The 24,077-nt window shown below is 45.3% G+C and overlaps 1 protein-coding gene across 1 annotated transcript in view; it reads right to left on the reverse strand.

Moving 5' to 3' along the window:
- The window catches only part of ATRN (attractin), a 241,010-nt gene that overhangs the window by 32,100 nt on the left and 184,833 nt on the right, over positions 1 to 24,077 (reverse strand). Inside the window, exon 27 of the mRNA XM_058192126.1 lies at positions 1,023 to 1,130. Coding sequence (XP_058048109.1) covers positions 1,023 to 1,130 — 108 coding nt within the window. The remainder of the gene's footprint in view (positions 1 to 1,022; positions 1,131 to 24,077) is intronic.

Raw genomic sequence — 24,077 nt, forward strand, 5'->3', positions numbered from 1 at the left:
CACAATTAAGGGAATCGCTACGGTTGTTCAGTTAGTGACATGGTTGTTAAGTGAACCTGGCTTCCCCATTGATTGGCAGAAGGTCGCAAAATGTTGATCACGTGACCTTGGGGATACAGCAGGGGTCTCCAACCTTGGCAACTTTAAGCCTGGAGGACTTCAACTACCAGCAAAGCTGGCTGGGGAATTCTGGGAGTTGAAGTCCTCCAGGCTTAAAGTTGCCAAGGTTGGAGACCCCTGGGCTACAGCAACGGTCATAAGTACGAACCAGTTGCCAAGGGTCTGAATTTTGATCACTTGGCCTGGGGATGTTGTAACGGTCATAAGTATGAGTCAGTTGCCACGGATCTGAATTTCAATCACATAACTAGGGCGACGCTGCATCGGTCGAAGCCTGCCACAAAATGCAAGTCTGAAAAAAGGCAACGAGTCACTTTTTCCCCCCCCCCAATTCTGTTGTTAAGTTTGACCGGTCACTCAATGGACTGTTGTAAGTCAAGGACTACCTGTAAGCCAAGTGTGGCCTCCCCCGTGTATTATCCCCTCATGATTAAATTGTGTGGCCCTTAATTCCAAGGTATTAAAAGCCTATCTTCGAGAGAGAGAGAGAGAGAAAGCAAAATTGGAATTTAATTTTCTTTTTAAAAAGTTCAACAGCATCCCTCCCAAGATGCAAATGAGCCGCCCGGAGGAAGGGAACGCAGATCATAACATAATAACAAGAGTTGGAAGGGACCTTGAAGGTCTTCTAGTCCAACCCCCTGCCGAGGCAGGAAACCCTACACCATTTCAGACAAATGGCTATCCAATATCATAGATCAGAACCAAATATAATAGATCAGAACCAAGGCGCGATGGATTCACTAGGCGGGTGCTCGGCTTCACGGCTAAACTTTCAAATACGGTTCGACTCCACACTTGCCATCCGGGCACAAGGTCCCCAGTAATGAAGCCGTCTATAAAATATGAAGGGCAGGAATGGCCTGCAGGTGAGGGGAGGGCCGGGGGGGGCAACTTCTCACCTTAATGCTGCCTCCGATGAGATCAGGGGGCGCTTCGTCCGTTTCCAAGGCGACGTTGATGGAAGCAAAGGGGCGGCTGGCCATCTGTTGCATCTCTCGGAGCAATTGCTGGGGGAAGAAGAAGAAGAAAAAAGCCAGGATGTTAATTCTGTGCTCAGAATGGAAATATTTTAGATTTTGAAGCTGGCATCTAAAGCTGCGTTTCTGAAGCTTGGCTGCTTTAAGGCCGGTGGACTTCAACTCCCAGAATTCCCCAGCCAGCTGCAGTGAATCTTGGTTGCCTGAAGCCAGCTGGACTTCAACTCCCAGAATTCCCCAGCCAGCTGCAGTGAATCTTGGTTGCCTGAAGCCAGCTGGACTTCAACTCCCAGAATTCCCCAGCCAGCTGCAGTAAATCACTCAAACTCTCTTAACCAATTTCTCACTTAGCAAACATAAGTTTTGGTCTCAGTTGCGGTCGCAAGTCGAGGACTACCGCAATAATAATATGAAAATAAAGCAGAAGACTCTTTCTTTATATAAATAGAATTGAATAGAATAGAATAGAATAGAATAGAATAGAATAGAATAGAATAGAATAGAATAGAATAGAATAGAATTTTTTTATTGGCCAAGTGTGATTGGACACACAAGGAATTTGTCTTGGTGCATATGCTCTCAGTGTACATAAAAGAAAAGATACCTTCATCAAGGTACAACATTTACAACACAATTGATGGTCAATATATCAATATAAATCATAAGGATTGCCAGCAACAAGTTATAGTCATACAGTCATAAATGGAAAGAGATTGGTGATGGCAACGATGAGAAGATTAATAGTAGTGCAGATTCAGTAAATAGTTTGACAGTGTTGATGGAATTATTTGTTTAGCAGAGTGATGGCCTTCGGGAAAAAACTGTTCTTGTGTCTAGTTGTTCTGGTGTGCAGTGCTCTATAGCGTCGTTTTGAGGGTAGGAGTTGAAACAGTTTATGTCAAGGATGGGAGTGATCTGCAAATATTTTCACGGCCCTCTTCTTGATTCGTGCAGTATAAAAAGTGAGAGAGAGAGAGAACAGTTCTGTTCCCAGAGTTGTGCAGTAAGTTATACGATGACAAGCCTTCAGATTCGTTTTATTATTAGTAGGTGTCCGTTTAAGGTTTTTCTCAACAGTCAATATTAAACCTCCTCTTTCTGCGTTAAGTTACAGCGTTTTATTTATCTATTAGACAACTATGCAAAGTGGACTAACGGGTGCCCAAAAAAATAAAAAAAGAGGTTTTAGAAGTTACAAATATAGGGAAAAAAAGAATCAGAACCGTAAATCTGGTACCGTCAGTCAATAAAACCACAGTAAAAACACCCCAAAAATAGAATAGAATAGAATTCTTTATTGGCCAAGTGTGATTGGATACACAAGGAGTTTGTCTTCGGTGCATAGGCTCTCAGTGTACATAAAAGAAAAGATACCTTCATCAAGAATCATAAGGTACAACACTTCATGATAATCATAGGGTACAAATAAGCAATCAGGAAACAGTGTTGAACGTTTAAATTGTATCTTTAAATTGTATCTGCTTGTATAGCGGCGTTTCTGGATTGCAGCAACTTTCAAGTCCCAGAATTCCCCAGGTGGCCATGCACCCCCCCCCTGGGGAATTATGGGAGTTGTAGTCTACACATCTTCCATTTACTGAGACCCAGAAACACTGCTCTAAAAAAATAAAACCCATTGCTGATTTATAACCCAACCTGTAGCTTCTGCCCTGCGTGGAAAAAAAATCTGCTAAAGAGATAAAAAGACACAAGCTGACAACATCAATGCTTCCTTCGGCTTTTCACACACTCACACACACACACACACACACAAATATATAAAACCCTTGATAGTTTTTCCTTTGCTCGAGCTTTTCTTCCTCCTTATTCTTCTTCAATACCTGTTTCCTTTGCAGCTTAAATTTTCAAGCTTTATAGCTAAATTGCAGCTTTTGTGGACGGTTAAAAGGAACACGGAGCGAGATACAAATGAAAGGAAAGGAATATAGATATATCCAGGTCAACAAACCCCTTTTCTCGTTGCTTTGGCTTCATTATTTTTTTATTTTTTGGGGGGGGGGTCCTCTCTAGTGATGGTTGGGAGGTCAACCAACTTCATTTCTCGTCCTCAATTCAGGACGGATGCACCATCCCGGGCCAGCTATAATGAGGGAGCGCCCTCCCCGAGGACGGAAGGGCAGAGATGGGACCGACCCGCGTAACGTCAAGGGGCTCCTGAAGCCATCGAGTTCATACACTGTGCGGGAGGTGCGAGATTAATGGCCCCCGTAAATAATGAATGGACCGAAGGCCAGAAAGAGACACGGGGAACCGAACTTTGAGTTACTGTGCCGAGCTGGATATCAAAACTGGGCCCTGGCCGCTAAGGGACACACTCGGAATTTACTTGTGAAATCGCGATGCTGAAGGATGTAGTTCGGGCAGTTCCTGGGAATTTTCAGGAGCAAAAAAACTTTCCTGAGGGTCAGCCCGCAGGTAGTTTTATTTAAAAAAAATCAGCTGGGGCAAAACAAATTACCCAGGTAGAATCAATCTTTCTTTCTTTCTTTCTTTCTTTCTTTCTTTCTCTTTCTTTCTCTCTTTCTTCCTTCCTTCCTTTCCTTGATTACTTTCTTTTTCTTTCTTCCTTCCTTCCATTTCCTTCCTTCCTTCTCTCTCTCTATCCTTCCTCCCTCCCTTTCTCTATCCATCCATCTTGCCTCCCTTTTCCTTCCTTCCTTAGTTCCTTCCTTCCTTCCATCCATCCTCCCTTTTTTCTTTCCTTCCTCTATCCATTCAGCCCTGCCTCCCAATTCTCTTCCTTCCTTCCTTCCTTCCACCAACCGATCCTCTTTTTTTTCCTTCCTTCCTTCTATCCATCCTCCCTTTTTTCTTTCCTTCCTCTATCCATTCAGCCCTGCCTCCTGATTCTCTTCCTTCCTTCCTTCCTTCCATCCATCCATCCATCCATCCTCCCTTTTTTTCCTTCCTTCCTTCCTTTCCTTCCATCCATCCATCCATCCATCCATCCATCCATCCTCCCTTTCCTTCCTTCCTTCCTTCCATCCACCCATCCATCCATCCTCCCTTTTTTCCTTCCTTCCTTCCTTCCTCCAAGAATGGAACAGGATCTCCTGCTTGAGTAGGAGATTGGACTAGAAGACCTTCCAAGGTCTCTTCCAACTCTATCATTCTGTAAAAGTGCGGAAGAGAAGGACTAGGGGGTGACAGGATAGACTTCCAGTACTTGAGGGGTTGTAAGAGAGAAGAAGATGGGTTGGTCAATCTATTCTCCAAAGCCCCCGAGGGCAGGGCAAGAAGCAACGAATGGAAACTGATCAAGGAGAGAAGCAACCTGGAATTAAAGAGAAACTTCCTGACAGTGAGGACAATTAACCAGTGGAACAGCTTGCCACCAGAAGTTGTGGGTGCTCCAATAGTGGAAGTTTGAAGACGAGATTGGACAACCAATCTATCAGGCGGACGATCCTTAAAGGGAGAACCAACCTGGATGTAAGGAGAAACTTCCTGACAGTGAGGACAATTAATCGCCTGCAGAAGTTTTGGGTGCTCCATCATTGGAGGTTTTCAAGAAGAGACTGGACCGCCACTTGTGTAGAATGGGAGAGGGCCACGATGGCGAACCTAAGGCACGCGTGCCAAAGGTGGCACACAGAGCCCTCTCTGTGGGCATGTGTGCTATCGCCAGCTGGTCTTCCGGGTTTTGTCGGGTGCTGGCGCGCCAGCCAGCTGCTCTCTTCCGCGCGGTGGAACCTGAAAGAGAGCAGCTGTCCTGCACACATGCACAAAATGGAACTCAGAAGAGCCACCGGCCGGCGCACATGGGTCTCTTACGGGTTCTGGCACTCTGGCGCACGTGGGCTCCGGTTTCGGCACTCGGTGCCGAAAAGGTTAACCATCACTGGTATAGGGTCTCCTGCTGGAGCCGGGGGTTAGACTAGAGGACCTCAAAGGTCCCTTCTAACGCCAGGATTCTATCTTCCATGTTCTACCGCCTGGACTGGCAAGAAGCCGAGAAATCTGCCAGTTGCAGAATTGACTCTCGGGAGAAGTCCCACCTATGCACCGAGCATCCTTTTTAAACCGCCTACTTTCAAAGATGTTTAGCAGATTGCGAACCGAAGAAAGCCCCAGAAGCAGATTGCTGGGTTGCTGCTCCGTAATTGTGCCCTTCAGCTACCATAAAACGCTTTGTCTAATGGCTGTGAAAAGAAAAAGAAAAAAAGAGAGAGCACGCTAGAGCAAGCTGTCCTGATAAATATGCCTGAAATAAGAATCTAGCAGAACTCATTAACGCTGCGAGGAGTCGAACATTCGCACAATCAAAGCATCCACCCATGAGGTTCCTGGGACACAAATCTACGCAGCTGGTTCACCCTTCAAATTATAAGACAATGCAAGGCTGACACAGACCGTGTTTTGAAGCTGGCTGAGTCACGCGCAGGATGGCTGCCAGGGATCCATTCATAAGACCCGAACGTGATGTGGGGTCTCTTCTACTACTACTACTATTATACGAGAAGCCGTCAAAAATAAGGGTGGGAGAAAAAGCTAGGAGAGCAAGAAGGGAAGAGCTGAGACGAGCTGCCAGGCAGTCTGGCCTCACTTGAAAAAAATTAAGCTTTTATTTGGTGGGTTACTTTTAGCGGGTTCCTCCACGCCCCACCCCCTCCCAATTATTTCTTAAACGGTACCAATAAAGGAGAATATTTACAGCTCAGGGTTGAAATGAGGGATCCTTGGTGCTCTCTGAGCTCGGTGGTTTTCTTGGAGATGTTTCATGACCCGACTAGGGAATATCATCAATGCTAGAAGGGAGTGAGGTTTGCAGAGAAGAAGGAGAGGAGGAGGAGGAGGAGGAGAGGGGAAGGAGGAGGAGGAGGAGGAGGGAGAAAGCAAGAGGAGGAGTTTAGGGTCCTTGATGCTCTCTGAGCTTGGTGGTTTTCTTGTAGACGTTTAATGACCCAACTAGGGAATATCATCAATGCTAGAAGGGAGTGAGGTTTGCAGAGAGGAGGAGGAGGGGGAGGAGGAGGAGGGAGAAAGCAGCAGGAGTTGTTTAGGGTCCTTGGTGCTCTCTGAGCTTGGTTGCTTTCTTGCAGACGTTTAATGACCCAACTAGGTAACATCATCAGTGCTAGAAGGGAGGGAGGTTTGCAGAGAGGAAGGGGAGGAGGAAGAGGAGGAGGAGGAGGGGGAGGGGGAGGAGGAGGAGGAGGGAGAAAGCAGCAGGAGGAGTTTAGGGTCCTTGGTGCTCTCTGAGCTTGGTGGTTTTCTTGCAGATGATTCATTACCAAACTATCTAACATCATCAGTGCTAGAAGGGAATGGGGTTTGCAGAGAAGAGGAGGAGGAGGAGGAGCTGAACCATCAACAAACGAGAAGTGATGGAATGCTTTAAATTCTACCATTATCCTCAGGGTTCCAGGAGTCTCAGAAAGATAATTTGGAATTGCCTTTGGGGTCTTCTATATCTTTATTCTTCTCTTGCTTTTAATGCGTTCCATCTACTTCTTCACTTAAGGCATTAATACGGCATTATTCTCAGAAGAGAGCGAGGGCCCTTCTTACGTCGTCGGGGCTTCGGGAGTTAAGAGAAATGGTCTCAAATTCCTCTAAACGCCACTGAAGAGACACAAAAGCGAAATTCACACGCAGAGGATGGGAAAATACCAGGCTTGACAATAGAGCTTGTCAGAGAGAACTTGAAATAATAATTGAATGCAAACTGAAGATGAGCTCGCGGTGTGAGCAACAACAACCAAAAAAAACAACAACAACACAAATGCAATTTTAGATGGCATCAACAGATGTAAATTTTCCAAGTCATGAGAAATAACAGGTCTGTTTTTTCTTCTGCCGGTCAGATCCCAATCTTCGGTATTCTGTCCACATTTTTTTTTTTTAAAAAAAAAGCTGTATGCAATCCGATAAAAGCAGAATATTTGCAGCTCAGGGTTGAGCTGAGGGGTCTCTGAGCTCGGTGGTTTTCTTGGAGACGTTCCATGACCCAACTAGGGAACATCATCAGTGGTAGAAGGGAGAGGGGTTTGCAGAGAGGAGGAGGAGGAGGAGGAGGAGGAGGAGGAGGAGGAGGAGGAGGAGGAGGAGGAGGAGGAGGAGGAGGAGGAGGAGGAGGAGGAGGAGGTGAGGAGGGAGGAGGAGGACAAGGAGGAGGAGGAGAGGTTGATGACTGGGGTCCTTGGTGCTCTCTGAGCTTGGTGGTTTTCTTGCAGACATTTCATTACCAAAATAGCTAACACCATCAGTGCTAAAAGGGAATGGGATTTGCAGAGAAGAAGAGGCGGAAGAGGAGGAGGAGGAGGAGGAGGAGGAGGAGGAGGAGGAGGAGGAGGAGGAGGAGGAGGAGGAGGTGGAGGTGGAGGTGGAGGAGGAGGAGGAGGAGGAAGAGGACGACTGTGGGGTTTTTTGGTGCTCTCTGAGCTTGGTGGTTTTCATGCAGACGTTTCATTACCAAGCTAAGTAACATCATCAGTACAAATCAGCACCGATGATCATCACATCATCAACAGCACATCAGCAGTAACAGCACTGATGATGTTAACTAGTTTGGTAATGGAACGTCTGCAAGAAAACTACCAAACTCAGAGAGCTCCAAGGAGCCCATAGTCGTCGTCCTCCTCCTCCTCCTCCTCCCCACATTCCCTTCTAGCATTGATGATGTTACCTAGTTGGGTCATAAAACATCTGCAAGGAAACTACCAAGCTCAGAGAGCACCGAGGAGAGCCCATGGTTCACCCTCTGTCAAATCGACTCACTCCCCCACAGCTGTTTTATTTATCATTTTACTCTACTGGTAAGAAAGGATATTTTAGGACATGCACAATGAAAAAAATCTGCAGTAAGATAGCAAAAGCAGACAAAGAACCATAACCTACAATTTGCCAATACGTTTCATAGCAAAAAAAAAAAAAGATAATATCCAAACTACAAGTTGGAGGCGCTAAGATTTATTGCAATGCCTCGGTGGAACCAATGCCTCCCTTGGCAGAAAAACTGAAAAGTGTTCCCCAAATAATTTTATAATGGCTGGAGACAGCAAAACCAGACTAATGGCCATGTTTGTAGTTGTCGGAAATAAGCGAAGTATATGGATTTTTATTATATGTTTAGCAGGCAAAACTGCGTCTCTCTCTCTCTCCTCTCTCTTTCCTTTCTTTCTTTCTTTCTTTTCTTTTTTCTTTCTTTCTTTCCTTTCTATCCTATCTATCTATCTATCTATCTATCTATCTATCTATCTATCTATCTATCTATCTATCTATCTATCTATCTATCTATCTATCTATCTGGTGGAAAATATTATGCATTTATGCTTATGATCAGTTCCTACTATTCAATGACACAATTAACCAACGGACCAGTTTATCATGTCACATTAAACCAATAATGGGGTTTATTTGATTTTGGATAAGCATAATGTAAATATCTGGTTGTCCGGTGTTATTTCATGCCAATCTATGATCCAAATAAAAGATTTGATTCCATCTAGTTGTTGCCGTCTGCAATCTGTGCCTGCCTCGTGGCTCCACGTTATTATGTGAACACCATTTTTCAATTTTGTTTTTCCAGTTCAGAATAGAGGTGGAAGGGACCTCGGAGGTCTTCTAGTCCAACCCCCTTTCTACCATTTCACACAAATGACTCTTCTTAAAAACCTCCAGCGTTGGAGCACCCACAACTTCTGGAGGCAAAATGTTCCACTGATTAATTGTTCTCACTGTCAGGAAATTTCTCCTCAGTTCTAGGTTGTTTCTCTCCTTGGTTAGTTTCCACCCGTTGCTTCTTGTCCTGCCCTCAGGTGCTTTGGAGGATAGGTGGACCCCCTCTTCTTTGGGGCAGCCCCTTAAATACTGGAAGACTGCTACCATGTCACCCCTAGTCCTTCTTTTCTCTAGATTGGCCATACGCAATTCCTGCAACCGTTCTTTTTATGTTTTAACCTCCAGTCCCCTAATCATCTTCGTTGCTCTTCTCTGCACTTTTCCCAAAGTTTTGACATCCATTTTGTAATATACCACTTGTTTTGAAATGGTTTAGGTCAGGGGTCTTCAACCTTAGCAACTTTAAGCCTGGAGGACTTCAACTGCCAGAATTCCCCTGGAGTTGAAGTCCTCCAGGCTTAAAAAGTGCCAAGAGACCCTGTTATCCCAAGGCCACGTGACCAACATTTTGCGACCTTGGCATCTGGTTCGTACTTATGACCGTTGCTGTAGCCCAGGGGTCTCCAACCTTGGCAACTTTAAGCCTGGAGGACTTCAACTGCCAGAATTCCCCAGCCTGCTTTGCCGGCTGGGGAATTCTGGGAGTTGAAGTCCTCCAGGCTTAAAGTTGCTAAGGTTGGAGACCTTTGGTTTAGGTCATAGTGATGGCTAAACTTTTTGCCATCACGTGCCAGGAGCAGGGGGAGGGGTCGCACCCGTGCATGCCCACACCCATAATTCTATGCACTCCGCCCCCGCGCATGCGACCCTCCATGCTCCCTGCGCTCCTGGCACCCAATGGCCTGGTAGGCCTGTTTTTCTCTCTCCCCAGGCTCTAGAGCCTTTCTAGGAACCTGGGGAGGGTGAAAACAGCCTTCCCCTCCCTCCCCGGGAGGAAACAGCCTGTTTCCCTACTTCTGGTGGGCCCAGAAGGCCCAAAAATCAGGTGGCAGAGCTGAGCTCGCGTGTCCACCAATATGCCATAGGTTCGCCATCACGAGTTTAGGGTGTAATGCTTGAGCAGGGGGGCTGGACTAGAAATGGGCCTCTGGTGGCTCAACAGACTAAGTCTGTCTGTTATTAACAGCAGCTGCTTGCAATTACTGCAGGTTCAAGTCCCACCAGGCCCAAGGTTGACTCAGCCTTCCATCCTTTATAAGGTAGGTAAAATGAGGACCCAGATTGTTGGGGGCAATAAAAGTTGACTTTGTATATAATATACAAATGGATGAAGACTATTGCTTGACATAGTGTAAGCTGTCCTGAGTCTTCGGAGAAGGGCGGGATATAAATGCAAATAAAAAAAAAAAGTCCTCGAAGGACCCCTTCCAGCGCTATTCTGATTCTGATTCTGGTGAAGCTGTACTCCAGATGTGCCCTAAGGATTTATAAAGCTATAATATAATAATATAACAACAGAGTTGGAAGGGACCTTGGAGGCCTTCTAGTCCAACCCCCTGCCCAGGCAGGAAACCCTACACCATCTCAGACAAATGGTTATCCAACATCTTCTTAAAAATTTCCACTGTTGGAGCATTCGCAACTTCCGGAGGCAAGTCGTTCCACTGATTAATTGTTCTAACTGTCAGGAAATTTCTCCTTAGTTCTAATTATTAATTAGTTATTAATTAGTTCTTTTATTAATTAATTAATTAATTAATTTAATTGATTTGTTTATTTAATTTTATAATTAATTTTATATTAATTTTATAATTAATATTATTATATTAATATTATATATAATATTATATATATATATATTAATATAATTTTATATTAATTAATTAATTAATTATTATTAATTAAATAATTATTAATTAGTTCTAATTTAATTAATTAGCTGTGCTAATACTTCATGTGATTTTCATTCTATGCATTTGTTTATACAACCTAGGATCGTATCAGCTTTTTTTGGCTGCGGCCGCCGCACACGGCTGGCTCGTGTTTAAGCGACCGTCCACTCGGACTCCAAGGTCCCTCTCACAGTGACTGTTTTTTGAGCCAGGTTTCACCCCTAATCCGCACTTGTACCTTTGTTTGTTTTTTTTTCCTTCCCAGGTGTAAAATCCTGCTTTTCTCCACATTCAGTTTCATTTTGTTGGATAAAGGCCCCGTCGTTCAAGTCTGTCAAGATCCTTTTGGATCCTGAACTTGCCTTCTGGGGTGTTGGCTGTTCCTGCCAGTTTATTGTCATCTGCAACTTTGATAGGGTGTTGTTTGACGAACTATATTTAAAAAGACCCTGGCTTAAAATGATACGTGAATCTAGGCCGAGTGTCAGCAACCTGCAGCTCCAGAGCCACATTGCAGCTCTTTCGTCCGCCTGCTGTGGCTCCCTGTCGGCTGAACCCACCACCGGCTGGCCCCGCCCCTCGCCCTCCTCTCCCAGACACTCCTCGCCTCGCCTGAGAAGGTAAGGGCGACGGCGGGGGATGGAGACTCGCTCCATATTCCAGAGCGGGAGCGAAGCACCCTTGTACTTTCCATATCTCGCAGGCGCTTCTTCTGGCTCTTGTTGATTGATGCTGCGCACACTTAGGTCGCTCAGGGAGATGCGCAACTTGCTCTCCGCCCAGAGACACCGGTTCGGCCCAGCTGCGGCCGATGCTCTGCATTGTGATAGGCTCCAGGAGGAGGGGACACCGTCTCCCCCATTGTGAAGCGTGCTAAATTTAACTACTGCGCAAGGCGTTGTGAGAGCAGCGGGCAGCCTATGGAAGTGGCAACAGCAGCGGAGTCAGCCGCAGCCAGGCCAAAGACGGGCCAGCCAGAGGCGGTATTTGACAGCTCTCCAAACTATTCAAAATTTCCGCAGCCGGTTCTCCAGAACCTGTTGGATTTCACCCCTGACCTAAAGTTACTTTTTTTTCCAGGGGCGTTGTAACTTCGAACGGTCACTAAAAGAACTGTTGTAAGTCGAGGACTACCGGTATTAAAAAGAACTGTTCCCAGCCCTTCCAAACCGGTTTCAGTTCTTTAAAATCCCTCCGAGCTGCCATCTAATGTAAGCATTGAGGCAAAAAAGCCCCAAAACAGGTTCTGTAAATACAAAAAAATAATTCTTTTTTTTTTTTACAATAAGAGGAGAAACCCTTAAATGCCTAAAATAAACACGCTATGTCCTTCAAGAAGCCAAAGGAGGGCGGGGGGGGGGGGAGGAGAGAGACGAGACACACAGCCTCCCTTATACAGAGAACCACACAAGGCAACAGATAAATAATTCTGTGGCGGTATTTCCATCATCGCTTAAAATTAAGTTTTCGGTTCCCTGGGGCAGCGATTGCATTAATGTTAGCTAATTAGGTTTGTAACCAACTTTGTAAAGCCACATTTACGGCGAATGTTTTTTTTTTTGGGTGGGGGTGTGTGTGAAAAAAAGAAAGACCGGAGAAAAAAATGGGGCAAAGAAATTAAAATTCAAATGCTTCTCAACAGGCGTTTTCACTTTTCAAATTACGACAAACACACACACACACCCAGAGAGAGAAAGAGAGAGAGAAAGAATAAAGCTTCTGGGACTTGGGTGTCACATGAAACCACGAGACAAATGGAGCCTCATCCGACGTGGATTACACTCATTAACCCCATTACGGTATCAGAACCAGGCCCTAAACAGGGGGGGGGATAAAAAAAGACAATAAAAGGACCTGTATGGCGACCGGCAGGCTGATGGCGAGGGCGGTGCCGGTTAATTTTAAAATAAAAGAGCCAATGCAAACGCAAATGAGGAATAGCGTTGAATAAAATAACGGCTCCCCCGTCAACAGAATTATGCCGCCTAATTATTTAAGGAACTAGCATAATTCTGCAAACGGAGGGATCCCGTCTCTTTCGTTTTATCCAGGGGTTTGAGAAAAGGATGTTGAGCCTCAAAGATGCTCGTACGGGACAAGAGGGGGGAGGAGGAAGATGATTGGGTGGCGACTAAAAGAAAATTAAAACGTTTCGTGGCGCCCTGCGTGGGGCGGCTCAGAGTCGGTACCAATCCCAGCCACCCCACGGGGTGATGTGCGGCACGCAGAGCGCACAAACATCATTTCTTCCTTGAACGAAGCTGTTTTTGAGACCCGGGAGAGGCGAGACGCTTTCCAGAACCCCGAAGGAGTCAAGGAACGGCACAAATGTTAATTTTATCCTCGAGGATCATGTGGTCCTTCTCCCAAGGAGGCCAAAAATAAATAAAATAAATCCTGTTTTTAAATCTTTCGTTTCAAAAAAAAAAAAGAAAGAAAAGAAAAGCGGAAGCAGAAGAGCTTTCCGGGATATCTTTTCTCTGCAAGATCTTTCCAAATCTTAGGAATATCAAAGGCGTTTTAAACGCTTCCCGCCGGAGGGAGGAAAAGTTGGATCTGAAGTCTTAAACTGAGTAAAAACCCCAAAAAACCTAAAAAGGATTATGCAGGCGACTTACGACTGCCATGGGGCCCAACATTTCCGTTGCTAAGCGAGACATTTGTTAAGTGAGCTTTGCCCCATTTTACGACCTATCTTGCCACCGTTGTTAAGTGAATCGTTGCGGCTGTTAAGTTACTAATACGGTTGTTAAGTGAATCCGGCTTCCCCCATTCGACTTTGTGTGTCAGAAAGTCACGTCACCCAGGGACGCGGCGACCGTCGTAAATAGGAGTCGGTTGCCAAGTGTCCGAATTTTGATCCCGTGACCACAGGGATGCAGCTATGGTCGTTAAATGTGAAAAACGGTCACAAGTCACCTTTTTCGGTGCCGTTGTAATTTTGAAAGGTCACTAAATGAACTGTTGTAAGTCGAGGATTAGCTGAACTCAACGTATGACCAATATTGAGCCCAAAATTTCTGTCGCTAAGCGAGACAGCTGTTCCGTGAGTCTGGTCCCGTTTCATAGCCTTTCTTGGCCCAGTTGTTAAGTGAATCACGGAAGTTGTTATTATTAAAACAATTGTTAAGTAAATCTGGTTCCCTCGCTGACTTTACTGGTCTGGAGGTGGGGGAAAGGGACCCTGGTTTATGACACAGCAGCCGTCATAAATAGAAACCGTCATTTAAAAAAATAAAAAAGTAAGGTTCTACATTTAGGCAAAAAAATGCACAGGTACCGTATATGTGGTACCTTGCTCACTGGTAGTAACTGTGAGAGGGATCTTGGAGTCCTAGTGGAAAACCATTTAGATATGAGCCAGCCGTGTGCGGCAGCTGCCAAAAAAGCCAACACAGTTCTGGGCTGCATAAACAGAGGGATAGAATCAAGATCACCTGAAGTGTTAGTACCACTTTATAATGCCTTGGTGAGGCCACACTTCGAATATTGCATCCAGTTTTGGTTGCCACGATGTAAAAAAGATGTTGAGACTCTAGAAAGAGTGCAGAGAAGAGCAACAAAGAGGATTAGGGGACTGGAGGCTAAAACATATGAAGAACGGTTGCAGGAACTAGATATGTCTAGTTTAATGAAAAGAAGGACTAGGGGAGACATGATAGCTGTGTTCCAATATCTCAGGGGCTGCCCCAAAGAAGAGGGAGTCAAGCTCTTCTCCAAAGCACCTGAGGGTGGAACAAGAAGCAATGGGTGGAAACTCATCAAGGGGAGAAGCAACTTAGAACTAAGGAGAAATTTCCTGACAGTTAGAACAATTAACCAGTGGAACAGCTTGCCACCAGAAGTTGTGAATGCTCCAACACTGGACGTTTTTAAGATGTTGGATAACCATTTGGCTGAAGTGGTGTAAGGTTTCCTCTCTAAGCAGGGAGTTGAACTAGAAGACCTCCAAGGTCCCTTCCAACTCTGCTATTCTATTCTATGAGTCAGTTTGCCAAGCATCAGGTGATTTTTGATCACGTGACCACGGGGAATGCTGCAGCCGTCTCATGTGTCAAAAACGGTCACGAATAGTCCCCGTTTTTTCCAGTCCCGTCGTGACTTCCAGCGGTCACTAAGCGAAACATTGCAAAATGGAGCACCGCCGGCAATTTGTCCTCTGTTCAAATAAAACGTCTCTGCGAAATTTCCGATGCTTGGAGCTGGCAGGCGAATTGCAGACAATCAAACGTTTGCGGAGTGCGACACCGCACCTGATTTATTTCTGTCAGCGCCAGCGCCTTGAAATCCAGCTGACAGACGAGAGACGATGGCAAAAAGTCCCCGAGGAGTTTTTTGGGTGGTGTGTTTTTTTTTTTTTAAAAAAAGAAGAGAGACGAAAAATACACGTTGTGGATTGGATACCGAGAGGGGGGGATAAAAAAACACCTTTTTATGGTGTTTTTTTTAATTTCAGCCATTCCTGACTGGCTCCTCCTTCACGTTAATAATAATAATAATAATAATAATAATAATAATAATAATATTTTAATTTGTATACCGCCCTTCTCCCGAAGAACTCAGGGCGGTGCACAGCCAGAATAAAAATACAAAGAAAACAGTACATATAATATTAAGAACAACCCCTTAAAAAACTTATTCGATTGGCCAAAAATTTTAAAATACAGTAACACCCTATAAAAATTTACAAAAATTTAAAACCCATAAAAGCAAATTAGAAATTATAAAATCAAGCCAGTTACCTATCTTTTTCCAAACATCCTGGATTTAAAAAGGAGGCTATCGTCCCGGCCTTCGGTGTCACGCCCAAGCTGTCAAGAAACCAACTTTTCTTTTTTTAAATTTTGTTTTGTTCCCAAGTTCTCCCAGAACAAATGTCGTGTCCCACTCCTCCTCTGACAGCCGGGTCGGGGAAGTCCATATCAAGCGTGCCTCTGCAGCTCTGCCAAAGTCCTATCAGAGTCCTCAGGGCAGGCAGGAATCCAAGGTGCGACTTCAGCAATCCAGATTAGACTTTGCCTGACTCAAAGAATGCCAGAAAGCAGATCCTTTATATAGGCCGTGGGGTGTGGCTCCATGACTCAGCACTTATCCAGGCCTGCCCCTCCCTCCCTTTTGCTGACGTCGCCTCTCCATTCTCTGGAAGCGTGGATCCCTCCACCCTCCAGCTGCCGGCAATTCCAGCTCGTGACTGGCTTCAGGCGCACATGCTATCGGAGGGAGGTTTGTTTGCTCAGTTTCTCCGGGCATGGTGCCAGGACTGGGGGCTGGAGGCATGCCAGGACATTCTCCTGTACTATCAGTGTCTGGCAGGAGATGAGAAGGGCCCGGCTGCGGCGAGGGGGGCGAGCGAGGCACAGCAACAAAATACAGGGAGCGTTTGACTTACGAGCACAATTGAGGCCAAAATTCTTGCTGCTGAGGGAGACCTTTGGGGAGTGGATCTTGTCCCGTTTTACGACCTTTGTTGCCGCAGATGTTAAGCGAATCACAGCAGTTGTTAAGTCAGTGATGCTGCTGTTGAGTGAATTCCTTGCCGGATGACTTTTGGCATCGTTCTTTGGGTTCAATTTCACCCCTATCTTAATTTAAGCCACAAAAGATGGATCTGGATGAAAACTGCTCCTCTTCTAGCACAGTTTTGCCAAGACGGCTAGCTGGGGACTCTGGGAAGTGTAGTACAAACACGTTTTGGGGTTGGTGGTAATGGGAGGAGGAGGAGCAGAAGCAGGAGGACTCTGGGGTCCTTGGTGCTCTCTGAGCTTGGGGGTTTTCTTGCAGAGGTTTCACTACCAAAACAGGTATCATCATCAGTGCTAGAAGGGAATGGGGTTTGCAGAGAGGAGGAGGAGAAAAGAGGGAGGAAGGAGGAAGATGAAGGAGGAGGATGATAAAGGAGGAGGAAGAAGGAAGGAGGAGGAGGGATGAACAAGGAGCAGGACGACAAGTGTAGGGTCCTTGGTGGTCTCTAAGCTTGGTGGTTTTCTTGCAGACATTTCATGACCCAGCAAGGTAACATCATCAGTGCTAGAAGGGAGTGGGGTATATGGAGGGGAGGAGAGGGGGAGGGGGGAGATGAAGGAGGAGGAAGACGAGGAGGAGGACTGTGGGGTCTTTGGTGCTCTCTGAGCTTGGTTAGTTTTCTTGCAGATGTTTCGTGGCCCAACTAGGTAGCATATTACATATTAACAGAGTTGGAAGGGACCTTGTAGGTCATGGGTCTCCAACCTTGGTCACTTTAAGACTTGTGGACTTCAACTCCCAGAATTCCTCAGCCAGCTTTGCTGAGTTGAAGTCCACAAGTCTTAAAGTGACCAAGGTTGGAGACCTCTGTTGTAGGTCCTCTAATCCAACCCCCTGCCCAAGCATACACCGTTTCCTCCAAATGGCAATCTAGTCTCATCATCAGTTCACTGTACAACCCTGAGCTACAAATCTTCTCTTCTGTCGAGACCGCTTTGCCTCTGAAGATACTAACCACAGTTGATAGTGAGACGTCAGAAAATCGGTTGTCTAGGCCAGGATCATTAAACCCTGAAGCTCCACAGTTCCCAATGGATCCCGACCACACATCAGTTAAAGTTTCTGTTAAAGAAGTTCTCTTAAAGTTCCTGGTTTCACCCATGAAAGATGTTAAGATCCAGTAGTTGGTTTTCCCCCTCCCCTCCTTCCTTGAAGGGTCTCCTCACCTTCTCACTTAATCTATCTGCTATCCGGACATGTTCCCTCTCTGCTTCGATAGACTAAATTATTCCTGCCAGATTTGAGGAAGGGGACTCTCGAGTTGATTAATTCAACGGCTGGAAATTGGTCCTGCTCTGATCCAGACATCACTTGGGGACAAAGGATAAATGACACGTCAAGACACACACGAAGGAGATCAATAAGACATCGCGGCCAGTAAATATTAATAACAGAAACCGGTTCTCGAATACCGTTAAGGCAAGGGCCGCATCGATGCTAACTTTTGGTGAAATTTGACCAGTTCTTCTATCCTTTTTCGATTCAAGGCATAAACCAAGGATAACGGACTTAACGGCGGTTAGGCTAATAAAGCTACCGGATGATCACCTTTGCAAAAACACGCGGCGAAAACCCATTTCATATCTGTGACATTTTCTGTCTAAACTCTCATTAAATATCTTAACTTGGCTCCAGGCAGAACACAGTATTTCTCTGCCTTTTATCCAGCATTAAATAAAACCCCGATTCATGTTTAATTTAGAGGATGGGGGCGGGGGGGAACCCTCCCCTCCCTGCCATCTTTGGGAAGTGTTTCACCCAGAAAATCTGGAGAGGCAAAAACAGCGGCTGTTTGTAGGGTGTGTCAAATTTGACAACTTTCAAATTTCCCAAAGATTAGAGGGGAGGGGCCCTCAAAAGTTGTGACGTGCCTTGGGGATTGTAAAGATATTTTGCTTACTTTAACGTGATTTAGATGTGCTGGGGAAGGAGCCACATAAATCTTGTCATTTTTTTTGTTTGTTTTGGTCTTTCCAACAAATTTCGGTGTGTTGATGGAACACACCGAAAAGTTTTTTGCTGTGTATTTATCGATGGGGATTTTTATAACTTGCCTGGTGCTGTTAGATATACCTCCAGTTGGACATGGCTGGCTGGGGAATTCTGGGAGTTGAAGTCCACAAGGTCTTCAAGTCACCAAGATTGGACCCTCCTGAGAGCCAGCATGGCTGGCTGGGGAATTCTCGAAGTCCAAAAGATCTTCATGTCACCAAGAATGGACCCTCCTGAGATAGGGAATTTAGTTCTGAGAGATGACAGACATCTCATCTCATGCTTAGTTGGCAGGGAAGTGGCGACAGAAAAGTCATTTTCTAGCTTCTGTCAAGTTTGCTATGAGAGGTGGAAAAGTATTTCGTGAAGGTTTCAAGGTGCGGAGGTCACACTACATCCTCAGGTCTTCCAAATATCATCAAGAACTCTAGGAGAAGAACCACGGTAGACTTGGTTACCTTCTCAACCAATGCCCGGATCTTGTTTGGAATCCGAAATGGTTTTCTTCTTTCTAAGCTGTGTGGCTTAGGGTTGACCATGGGGTCAACTTGACCACTTGACCATGGGGTCTTTATTGCCTCACTTTTCCAACCTCAGAAAAACAGGGTCCTACCATCAGGGCAAGGGAGTGGTAGAAGTTATGCTTGGTCACGTCTCCTTCTCCTGCTGGGAAGTTCAGTGATACATCTCTAGAGTACTGATGATTTTACCTAGTTTGGTAGCGAGACGTCTGCAAGAAAACCATCGAGCTCAGAGAGTACCAAGAACCCCACAGTCGCTGTCCTCCTCCTCCTCCTCCCTCCTCCTCCACCACCACCACCACCATAAAAATCCCACTCCCTTCTAGCACTGATGATGCTACCTAGTTTGGTAATGTACTTTTCCACACCGGGCCACCCCAACGAAGCTATCGAAGTGCTGTCCCGGTGTTTGGAAGCCGTACGGGTCTGGATGGGGAGAAACAGGCTCAAGCTCAATCCCTCCAAGACAGAGTGGCTGTGGATGCCGGCATCCCGGTACAGTCAGCTGAGTCCACGGTTGACTGTTGGGGGCGAGTCATTGGCCCCGATGGAGAGGGTGCGCAACTTGGGCGTCCTCCTGGATGAACAGCTGTCTTTTGAAGATCATTTGACGGCCGTCTCCAGGAGGGCTTTTTACCAAGTTCGCCTGGTGCGCCAGTTGCGCCCCTTTCTAGACCGGGATGCCTTGTGCACAGTCACTCACGCCCTCGTGACGTCTCGTCTGGATTACTGCAATGCTCTCTACATGGGGCTCCCCTTGAGGGGCATCCGGAGGCTTCAGTTAGTTCAGAATGCAGCTGCGCGGGTGATAGAGGGAGCCCCTCGCGGCTCCCGTGTGACACCTATCCTGCGCAGACTGCACTGGCTACCTGTGGCCTTCCGGGTGCGCTTCAAGGTTTTGGTAACCATCTTTAAAGCGCTCCATGGCATAGGGCCGGGCTACTTACGGGACCGCCTACTGCTACCGAATACCTCTCACCGACCCATGCGCTCTCACAGAGAGGGACTCCTCAGGGTGCCGTCAGCTAGGCAGTGCCGTCTGGCGACACCCAGGGGAAGGGCCTTCTCTGTGGGGCTCCACCCTCTGGGCAGACTACCCCAGGACTTCGTCAACTTCCGGACCTCCGAACCTTCCGTTGCGAGCTTAAAACACATTTATTCATCTGCGCAGGACTGGATTAGATTTTAAATTTATACTGGTTTTAAGGGGTTTTATTATTTATATTGCTTTTTAATAATTCGGCCATGTAGAATAAGTTTTTTAACTGTTATTTTAGTCTGTATTTATATGTACTTTTTATTTGCCTGTGAACCGCCCTGAGTCCCTACGGAGATAGGGCGGTATATAAATGTGATAAATAAAATAAATAATGAAATGTCTGCAAGAATACCACCGAGCTCGGAGAGTGCCAAGGACGCCCTCAGTCCTCCCTGTCTCCTCCTTAGAAAACAGCCTAATCAAGAATGGTAAAAAGACTCATTAAGGAACCACTAGAACCATTCCACCAACACGGATAGGACAAGCCACCAGTATATAAAGAGAGAGTAGGCCCTGCTCCCTTGTAGTACTGATGATGTTGCCTAGTTGGGTCATGAAAGGTCTACAAGAAAACCACCAAGCTCAGAGAACACCAAGGACCCCACAGTTCTCCCATCTCCTCCTCCTCCTCCCTTCTAGCGCTGATGATGTCTACAAGAAAACCACCAAGCTCAGAGAACACCAAGGACCCCACAATCCTCCTCCTCTCTGTAAGCCCCCCCTCCCTTCTAGCACTGATGACATTCCCTAGTTGGGTCCTGAAACGTCTACAAGAAAACCACCAAGCTCAGAGAGCACCAAGGACTTCCACAGTTCAACCCTGAGCTACGAATATTCTTTTCTATCGTTAAAATCTCCTTCCTGAATCCACGGTGCCTGCCTATTTGTACCAAAAAAACCCCACCGGAAACAAGAGCCAGCCGAAGAATGAAAAATGTCAAAAATCAATGGAAAGAGAGACACTTTGAATGTGCACAAATGTTGGGTTACGCGGCTGTAGCCATGGCAATCTCCAAGAACAGAGCAATATCGGTATCTTGAGGAAACAGAGTAATTAAGACTTAAGTGGCAGGTATAGCCAGGGCGGGAACGTACAGTCAATTTCCTTTACAATTAATTCCTCCGTAAAATATTACGCTTCGTTCAAACTGCAGAGGTCTTGGGAGCAGGACTGATACTCTTCCTTGCAAAGGTTTGGTCAAAACGCAGCGAGCGGGGCATGGTTGCGCATATGTGTGCGTGTGTGAGAAGCACATTTGGACCCACAAGACTGCATAGAAAATACACTGAATTAGCTTTGTATGTACAGGGAGGCCTCAACGTACGACCACAACTGAACCCAAAATTTCCGTTCCTAAGCGAAACAATTGCTAAGTAAATTCTGCCCCATGTTTCCACCTTCCTTGCCACGCTTGTTAAGTGAATCGCTGCCGTTATTAAGTTAGCAACATGGTTGTTAAGTGAATCGCTGCCATTATTAAGTTAGCAACATGGTTGTTGAGTGAATCGCTGCCGTTATTAAGTTAGCAACATGGTTGTTAAGTGAATCGCTGCCGTTATTAAGTTAGCAACATGGTTGTTGAGTGAATCGCTGCCATTATTAAGTTAGCAACATGGTTGTTAAGTGAATCGCTGCCATTATTAAGTTAGCAACATGGTTGTTGAGTGAATCGCTGCCATTATTAAGTTAGCAACATGGTTGTTGAGTGAATCGCTGCCATTATTAAGTTAGCAACATGGTTGTTAAGTGAATCGCTGCCATTATTAAGTTAGCAACATGGTTGTTAAGTGAATCGCTGCCATTATTAAGTTAGCAACATGGTTGTTGAGTGAATCGCTGCCGTTGTTAAGTTAGCAACATGGTTGTTAAGTGAATCGCTGCCGTTATTAAGTTAGCAACATGGTTGTTAAGTGAATCGCTGCCGTTGTTAAGTTAGCAACATGGTTGTTAAGTGAATCGCTGCCGTTATTAAGTTAGCAACATGGTTGTTGAGTGAATCGCTGCCGTTATTAAGTTAGCAACATGGTTGTTGAGTGAATCGCTGCCGTTATTAAGTTAGCAACATGGTTGTTGAGTGAATCGCTGCCGTTATTAAGTTAGCAACATGGTTGTTGAGTGAATCGCTGCCGTTATTAAGTTAGCAACATGGTTGTTAAGTGAATCGCTGCCGTTATTAAGTTAGCAACATGGTTGTTAAGTGAATCGCTGCCGTTGTTAAGTTAGCAACATGGTTGTTAAGTGAATCTGGCTTCCCCGTTGACTCTGCTTGTCAGAAGGCTGCAAAAGGAGATCATGTGACACACACACACACACATCCTGGGGACATTGCAACTGTCATAAGTACATGCCAGTTGCCAAGCATTTGAATTCTGATCACATGACCGCAAGAACGCTGCAACGGTCATAAGTTTGAAAAAAATGGTCATGGCACTTTTTACAGCGCAGAAGTAACTTTGAACGGTCACTAAATGGAACTGTTGTAAATCAAGGATTACCTGTTTTACCTGCTGCATATGAAATTAGGGAATATGAATCCACGTCCAGAAGACCTTTGTATCGTAAAATTAAATCTGATGAGGAATTGAATTCTAACTAGAAAGCATGCCTGGACTATAATTTGACGCACAGCGTTGGGCCGTCCCAAATTTTGAATTTTCTATATATGGAGTCTATATTTTAACTTCATGGGATATTCCACTTTGACTAACTTGGCAGCGTTGATTCATTAATTATACCACTTAATTTTGAACAGAGCTGACCACTGTTCCTAATAACATATTCTTAGCCTAATCGCAATTTCTAAAATTTTTAAAGTGACATAATATGTTCTATTGCTTACAAGTAATTACCGATACACTGGAAAACCATAATCTGCATGACATTCTAGATCTCGCCTGATTATTCCTAGTGTATTATTTGTATTTTACTCTTCTGTTCTTTTTTGCAGCGCTTAATCTTTTCGTTTGTGCTACTTGTATTTTTTAAATTTAAAAACAAAGCGTAGAAAAAGAAAACACCAAAACAGAGCACAGAAATTAGACCAAATATTTATACACCTGATTCTGCACTGAGTTACGTGGAAGTAAGCTGCATCTTATTCAAGGAATTAAGATGTTATTCCTTGAAATGAGACGCAGATTCCTTGATGTTACATGGACAGGTAGTCCTTGGCTTACGACTGTAATGGAGCCTGCCCATTGCAGTCATAGGTTGCGATGGTCATAAAATGGGATACCCACATGACCAACTCAATTTAGGAGGGTGTGTGTGATGGTCATTATGCGAATCTGTGGTCATTAAGCAAACATCACAGTCGTTAAGCGAACACATTGTTTGCAAAAGGGCATTTGCACCTCTATAACTGTCTGGTTCGGTTCTGCAACCCAACAAGAAAAACACAGACTTCAGAGGATAATTAGAACTGCAGAAAAAATAATTGCTACCAACCTGCCTTCCATTGAGGACCTGTATACTGCGCGAATCAAGAAGAGGGCCGTGAAAATATTTGCAGATCCCTCGCATCCTGGACATAAACTGTTTCAACTCCTACCCTCAAAATGACGCTATAGCGCACTGCACACCAGAACAATTAGACACAAGAACAGTTTTTTCCCGAAGGCCATCACTCTGCTAAGCAAATAATTCCCTCAACACTGTCAGACTATTTACTGAATCTGAACTACTATTAATCTTCTCATCGTTCCCATCACCAATCTCTTTCCACTTATGACTGTAACTTGTTGCTGGCAATCCTTATGATTTATATTGATATATTGACCATCAATTGTGTTGTAAATGTTGTACCTTGATGAAGGTATCTTTTCTTTTATGTACACTGAGAGCATATGCACCAAGACAAATTCCTTGTGTGTCCAATCACACTTGGCCAATAAAATTCTATTCTATTCTATTTTCACCCAAACCAGGAAGCAAACAAACAAATTTTGACAAAAAACCCATCGTAACCTGACCACAGGATATTGCAAATGGCACTAAATTTGAGCCAGCTGCCGAACAGCCAAAATGCTGTCATTTGACCATTATTGGTGTGTGGGGAGGCTGTCAAAACTTTGGAACCAATTTCATTTTGCGATGGTTAAGGTCTCAGAGAGGGTCGGCTGAAGGCTCGAATCTTGGCTTGGCTTACTCATCGTTTGTTATCCTCGTGTTCTATCCCAGGGGCGTCCAACCTTGGCCACCTGAAGGCCTTGTGGACTTCAACTCCCAGAATTCCTCAGCCCAGCACTACCATGGTTAATTATCCTCATGGCCGGCTGGGGAATTCTGGGAGTTGAAGTCCACAGGTCTTCAAGAGGGCAAGGCCCGACAGCCCTCTTCTATCCTCCTGCCATAATGTCAGATTTGCGAAGGGTTTTGTGTGTGTGTGTGAAACTACATATTGGTGCACCAGGCAGAAAGCCGAAC

This window comes from Ahaetulla prasina, chromosome 8 (genome assembly GCF_028640845.1).
Source record: "Ahaetulla prasina isolate Xishuangbanna chromosome 8, ASM2864084v1, whole genome shotgun sequence".
Taxonomy (NCBI): domain Eukaryota; kingdom Metazoa; phylum Chordata; class Lepidosauria; order Squamata; family Colubridae; genus Ahaetulla; species Ahaetulla prasina.